General features: G+C 57.1%; 2 protein-coding genes across 2 annotated transcripts in view; one reads left to right on the forward strand and one right to left on the reverse strand.

The window, feature by feature from the left end:
• Nucleotides 1-1,694, forward strand: MONBRDRAFT_29514 (uncharacterized protein; the record flags this gene model as incomplete). Its single annotated transcript, XM_001749930.1, has 6 exons — nucleotides 1-72; nucleotides 188-317; nucleotides 459-953; nucleotides 1,036-1,108; nucleotides 1,189-1,381; nucleotides 1,494-1,694. The coding sequence occupies 6 exons, from the start codon at nucleotides 1-3 to the stop codon at nucleotides 1,692-1,694; spliced, it is 1,164 nt and encodes a 387-aa protein (XP_001749982.1).
• Nucleotides 1,695-5,313: 3,619 nt separating this feature from the next.
• Nucleotides 5,314-6,167, reverse strand: part of MONBRDRAFT_29515 (uncharacterized protein) — a gene marked incomplete at both ends in the record, with an annotated part of 2,000 nt that continues 1,146 nt past the window's right edge. The window contains 4 exons of the mRNA XM_001749979.1: nucleotides 5,314-5,400; nucleotides 5,513-5,588; nucleotides 5,691-5,793; nucleotides 5,880-6,022. Coding sequence (XP_001750031.1) covers nucleotides 5,314-5,400; nucleotides 5,513-5,588; nucleotides 5,691-5,793; nucleotides 5,880-6,022 — 409 coding nt within the window. The remainder of the gene's footprint in view (nucleotides 5,401-5,512; nucleotides 5,589-5,690; nucleotides 5,794-5,879; nucleotides 6,023-6,167) is intronic.

Raw genomic sequence — 6,167 nt, forward strand, 5'->3', positions numbered from 1 at the left:
ATGCTGCGTAACCACTACAAGCGATTGAACAGCATAGCGCGCGGCCAGCGCATCGTGGTGCTACCCCCGACGGTGAGAATCGCCCCGCTTTGTGTATTTGTGAGCGAGTCCCTAACTGCCGCCCCGGCTGGCTTTTGAAGCAGCGTGTTGGCTCATTTCTCGCCCTCGTGGGTGGACCTATGGTCAGATGTCTCCGGCTTCTGCCCTACTCAACTGCGCACAGTATTTGGGATATCAAATTTCGCACATTTATCTGGGATGGCTTGTCATGACAATTATGTTTATCATCATCTTGGCTGCCATTGTATTTACCACGGGTGCGTCATGTCGCTGATCGTGCGCCGGTCTGATATACACGGGGCCGGTCTGACTCGCCTTGTCTCTCTTTTGCAACTGTGTTCACGCACGCTTGTTGCACCGTCGGCGAAATCGTGTGTCCTGTAATCTGCTCCGCGTAGTGTTACCGCTGGTCGACGTGTACGACGACTTTTTCTGGGGGCCTATTGTGTTGACGGCGTTGCCCACCATTCTATGCAGCCTAGCGTTTTCCCGCTTGCAACTCTTGCTGGTCAAGCGGCGCTACATGTTGGATCGGGCTTCGGTAGCGGTCAATCGTCGGCGCGAATACCTTTTGGTCGAGTATGGTTTACTCTTCTTCAATGCCATCTCGGGCGCTCTCAGCTGCATCAAGCGTTGGATCTATACCTCCTTCTTTGCCGTGGTGTTTATACCTCGCCTGGACATGACGACCTTGCCAGCTGGTTATGAAAGCCTGGATAGCGGTGTGTGTGTGTGTGTGTGTGTGTGTGTGTGTGTGTGTGTGTGTGTGTGTGTGTGTGTGTGTGTGTGTGTGTGTGTGTGTGTGTGTGTGTGTGTGTGTGTGTGTGTGTGTGTGTGTGTGTGTGTGTGTGTGTGTGTGTGTGTGTGTGTGTGTGTGTGTGTGTGTGTGGTCGGTGTCTATCCACTGAGCGACTTGCGCCAGGGATCTCACCGCCAGGTTGTTTGCTGCGGGCTGTTGGGAAAACCGGTTAATAGCACATGGAACCTACATGGGCATGCTCATGATTGACGCGTATTACGGCAACGCGGTCATGATCACGTTTGTGCGGTGAGTGGTCAAACTGTCCTCCTACTGCTGCCATGTGTGGCTCTCCGTGCGACTGACTCATCTGTGCCACGGTGGAGTAGAATCTTGCTGTCTGGGTTCGAGGAACGGCACGGGGCGTTGGAGGCTGTGTTCCGCCCTCGACGCTGTGTCTGTTGCGGGGCTCGTTCGCGCAAGCGTCGCGGCGTCTCGGGTGACTACGACGACGATGACCTGGACCTGCGTCGGGACTTGCTGCTGGCACAGCACTACGTGGTGGAAGACTCGGGTCTCAAGGTTTGTATTGGCCCATTTTGACCATGGTGGCCCGCAAACCTTTGCCTTGCTCGTTGTTCGTCCCGCTCACGTCACAGGGCATGTGGGCTTGGCCTTTTGGCTTTGGGTGCAGGTGACCATGACTTCGGCCAAGCGCCGGATGGTGGCTCGGAATCGCTGGTTCTTGGCCTGGACTTTATTGCACAATCCAGAGTTGCGCCGACATCGTCGCAGCCACGTGACGGGTGCCTCCATTTTCTATGCGGATGCCGGCCCTGCCGTCAGCGGGCCCCTTTCGCTCTCCGACGACCCCGGATCCGAGGCCGAAGCCTAAGGCCCAGAGTGTGGCCTCTGGGAAATTTTAGAGACGAGGAGAAAGAAATGAAAGCGAGCCATGTCGGCGGTGAACACGGGCGTACACTTTTCCCTGTTTACACCCAGGCCAGATCCCTGATCTGGTCGCATGCACAGCCGTTTCCCACCAAATCGAGTATGCAAGACATGCATGACCTCTTTTTTCTTTTCTTCGATTGACAGGGCAAGAGGATCACGTCACCTCTTGTCGCCGGGTCTGTCGGCGCAAACGAGAATCAAGTCAGGGGACCACGATGAGGCGCCAATCGTTGCTTTTCTGTCGAAGGCCTGACCGCGACTTGATGCCTGGTCGGAGCGGACACAGAGGTCGCTTGCTCATCAACTCGAACGTGGGGCAATGAGGACATGCCGCTGTGGCCAACGTCGCTCGGCGTCGGGGTTTGGTGCGGCCTTTCTCGAAGGTTGAGCTTGCACGGGAGTCCTGTCAGGCATGCGATGTTAGCAAGCGAGCATGGTCAAGGAGCGAGGGGCCGGGCGCTTGCCCACTGTCGGCCTAGCTGTCTTACCCTGCTTCCCCTCTCGCCCCTTCTTTCCAACAACACACAGCCGGGCGTACCCTCTCTACGGATGGGCTTGGCGTTCAAGTAGGCACGCGCAAAGGGGGCTTGAAGCATGAACACGCCACGCCGTTTGATGGGAAAGCAAAGGTTGTGCGAAAGGTGACACCCATCCCGGCGTTCAGGTTTCAGGATCCATTCCAAGCCAGCACAGCGGGCAAGGTTGGTGTCGGCGCCATTCAACGCACTGATTACGCGCGAAGCCTCACCTCCCCCTGCCCCATAGCCTCGTCGCGTGCAATGTCCTGTTGCTGCATTTCAGTCACCGATGGGTTTCTTGCTCGGGGAGGATTTCGTCGGTACTGGACCAGACGGCCACACCCAAACCCACAACTACGACCCAAAACGACCCCACCCCGTATCACATACGACCATCAAGCGTGTCGTAGTTGCATCATATTACCCACAGATGATTTCTCTGCTGGTTCAAGGCCCGAATGCCTTGCCAACCCTGCCACCAACCCCCACTTACCCCTCCGTCTGCTGACCAACACCGGCAACAGCCAATGCAAACGCGCGTATGTCTTGAGCAGCAGCAGCAGCAGCAGCAGCATGTGGCATCTTGCGCCCCACACTTTCCCAGATACGACCGCTTGTCGGTGTATCCCCGCCCCCACACACTTGCCAACCAGGGTCGGCGGGGCTTTTGTTTGCCCCGACGACACCTGTCCTGTCATCTGTCGCATAATGGACGCACTGACTGAATCAGGAATGCCCCCACTACCACTACCACTACCACTACCACTACTACTACTACCTCGCCGTCATGGACGTCAGGTGCCCCCACCCCACCACCACCACTTGCCCATTCCGCCGAGCTTTGCCACAACCCCAAATCCATCAGCATGACTGGCCCGCGACTCCTCCCTGCGTGCAAGACCAAACGCGCGATTCCCCCAAGCGACATTCTGTCCTCTCCTGCGATCATCACCATCACCATGACCATGACCGTGGCCATTACCGCCGCACTGCGCACAGCTTCCCCTTACTACTTGAGGGCTCGGCTGCCCCAAGCCGCGTTCGTCGCTTGCACTTTGAAGTGGGGGACTTGCTTTCCCCCACCTGCTGCTGCTTCACATCCTTGTTAGCCATCCCCCTTGCTATCTGTCAACAATACCTCCGCCTCCGCCTCCGCCTCTGCCTCCGCGTCCGCCTCGGCCTCGCTCCACACCCCGCCGCACAACGGTGGTGAGCGCAGTGCTTCTCTCGTTGTGGCTGTCTTGATCACAATTAACCGAGGCTGGTCATTTGCCCGGCACGGTGCTTCTTGAAGCCATTCGCCTTCCTCCCCCGTGGGTCTCTGGATCCAATCACCCCCATCCCGGCCCCACTCATTCTTGGCAAACAGGTTCTGCCAGCACGGCCATTTCTTCGCCCCGACCTCGACCCCGACCGCACGGCAAAACGTTTGTGGATATGGATTCGCACCGCTCCTCTCCAGCGGGGCGGTTGTCGTCGCCGTTGAGTTCGGACGGCGTCCCTGCCACCAAGCGGCCGGCCCCGCAGCGCTTTGCCTGCTTGCAATGCGACCTCGACTTTAGCCGCAAGGCCCACCTCGAGCGCCACGTTCGCCGAAAGCACCTTAGCAATGAGAGCCTGCCCATCCAATGCCCATGCTGCTCCACCCGCTACGAATCCCTCGATCGCCTGCGGTACGAACCCCTCCTCTGCATTGCCATTCGTCCCTGTCCCTGTCTCGGTCTCTGTTTTTTCAAGTTGCACACCGCTCAACGCTGATGCCACTTGTTTTGGCTTCGACTGGGCCTCACCTCACTTGTGAACCTTGTGCACTGCGCTCAGGTGGCACATGGAAATTCACGAGGCAAAGAAAGCCTGCCCCGTACAGAACTGCAGCAAAACATTTCGCCACCGTCGCGACCTCAAACGCCACATGGACCACGTTCATGCCAGCTTGGTCGAAGAGTTTCCTGATCTCTTCAAGCTTCCCTTGCTCGATGACTTTGTCACAACACCAGCCTCCTCCACCACCGAGACGCCCGACGCTGAGATGATGGACAGCCCGTCTCACATCTCTTCTGCCTCAACATCCCGCCGATCTCGTCGTGCCCATCCCAAGACCGATGCACGAGACAAGGACACTGTCCCTCACAGCCCAGTCTCGCCCTCGACGGCGCGGCCATTGACCTCAAATTCAAGCTTGAACACGCTGGCGGCGGTCGCGGCGTCGTACGCCCAAACACTGAGCCAAGGCAGCGTCGCAACCCCAACTCGCACTCAAATTTTGGATGCGGCTTCGACCATGGCCAACTTATCCAGCTCCACGTGTGCAAATCGACCGGTACCGACTCGGCCCGATACAGCGCCCACCGTAACCAAAGCCAAGCCAACTCCTGGTGATGCCTGGCTCCAACAGGAAGACTTGCGTCGCCTGCAAATGACGCTGGGGCAGATGTTGAATCAACTGCAAGGGACTGTCGCCGGTCAATCCCATTTGGTCCGCCAAGCCTCCCCGGAAACCGAGGATCGCCTGCGTGACACGCAAATGGAGTTTCTGATAGGCTCGTTGCAATCTGACACCCTGCGTATGTTCCTGGCAATCGCTTCTTAAGACGGCGGGACGAGCTGACCATCAGCACCTTGCATATCCGTCTCTGCCTTTGCTTGTCATTGGTTTGTATTTTACATCCGGATGTTCGTTTTCCCTTCCATTGTTTTCGGCGTGTACGAGTGTGCACACATGTTTGCTTGCGTGACAATTACTCTCTACTGATTTCTGGCCACGGGCAGTACAGCCCGTTCATGTGGTTTTACTATCAATCGATTTGGAACTCTAAAAGGACGCACGCACGACCTGCTCTTGGTACAAATACCAGAGCCCGTGTCACAACCCGCGTCGGTGGGGAAACACAAACAAAAAACAAAAGCAGAGAAGAAAGAAAGCCAAGGAAAGTAGGGGCATGAACCACGAGGCGCGCCGAAGAAAAGCGGCATGGTCGCTTACATGGTGTGCCTTTTTCGCCTCATACCCCGAATGGGGCAGGTTACAATATGCTTCATCAATTAGAGCAACGCCACCCCAAAGGAGCTCTCAAAGACCTCACCGGCATCCAGGATGTGCAGGCCGTTATAATTGTTGTACGCATCCATCTGAAATGTCAGGGCCAAAAAAAAAAAAAGGTGGATGAGCGATCAGAGAAAAGGCTCAAACATACGTGCAAGCGGCTCGACCCAGCGGGCACCGCGGGTAAAGCCTGCTCACCTCAGCAGACATGGCTTCAAGGGCGATGGCTTGCAGGCCCCAAGTGCTGACGGCCCCCGTGTAGATTTGAACATAACTAAGAGCCAGGACAGTAGGACAATGAATGGTTGAGCATAGGCAGTAGAAAGCCTGGCATTATCGGCATATACTGCCACGGGACGAGGGGCATGGGACGAACGGGTATGATGCATCGGCGAAAAGTTGAATGTGGGTATTGCCATCCACCACAACGTGGCTGTACTGATCGCAGGGGGTGCGGGCCTTGAACTCATCATCCAGATCTGCACAAGGCGGCGCGGCGTGTCAAGCGCTGCGAGGCAAGGCCTCGGCACCCACAGCAAGCAAGCGACACGGGCATAGTACGTACAAGTTGGTGCATCAGGATCGCCGCCAATCGGGGCCGAGCCGTCCATGCCGTGAAAGGCTGTCATGGTGCCGGTGGGGTCGAGGCGATCGTCAACCTGGCGCGAGCCCAAGGATGGTGGGGTGGGATGAGGCAGCGGCGACCGACTGCAGCAAGAGTGGTGGCAGGCACGCGCGAGACCGCACATTGACGTGGTTCCAGGAAGTACATTGATCAAAGATGACGCGGGCAGTGGAGACGTTGCACAACAGATACGGATGCCAGCTATTGAAGAAAGGAAGGGGCCAGGCG

Source organism: Monosiga brevicollis, genomic scaffold (genome assembly GCF_000002865.3).
Source record: "Monosiga brevicollis MX1 MONBRscaffold_35 genomic scaffold, whole genome shotgun sequence".
Classification (NCBI taxonomy): Eukaryota; class Choanoflagellata; order Craspedida; family Salpingoecidae; genus Monosiga; species Monosiga brevicollis.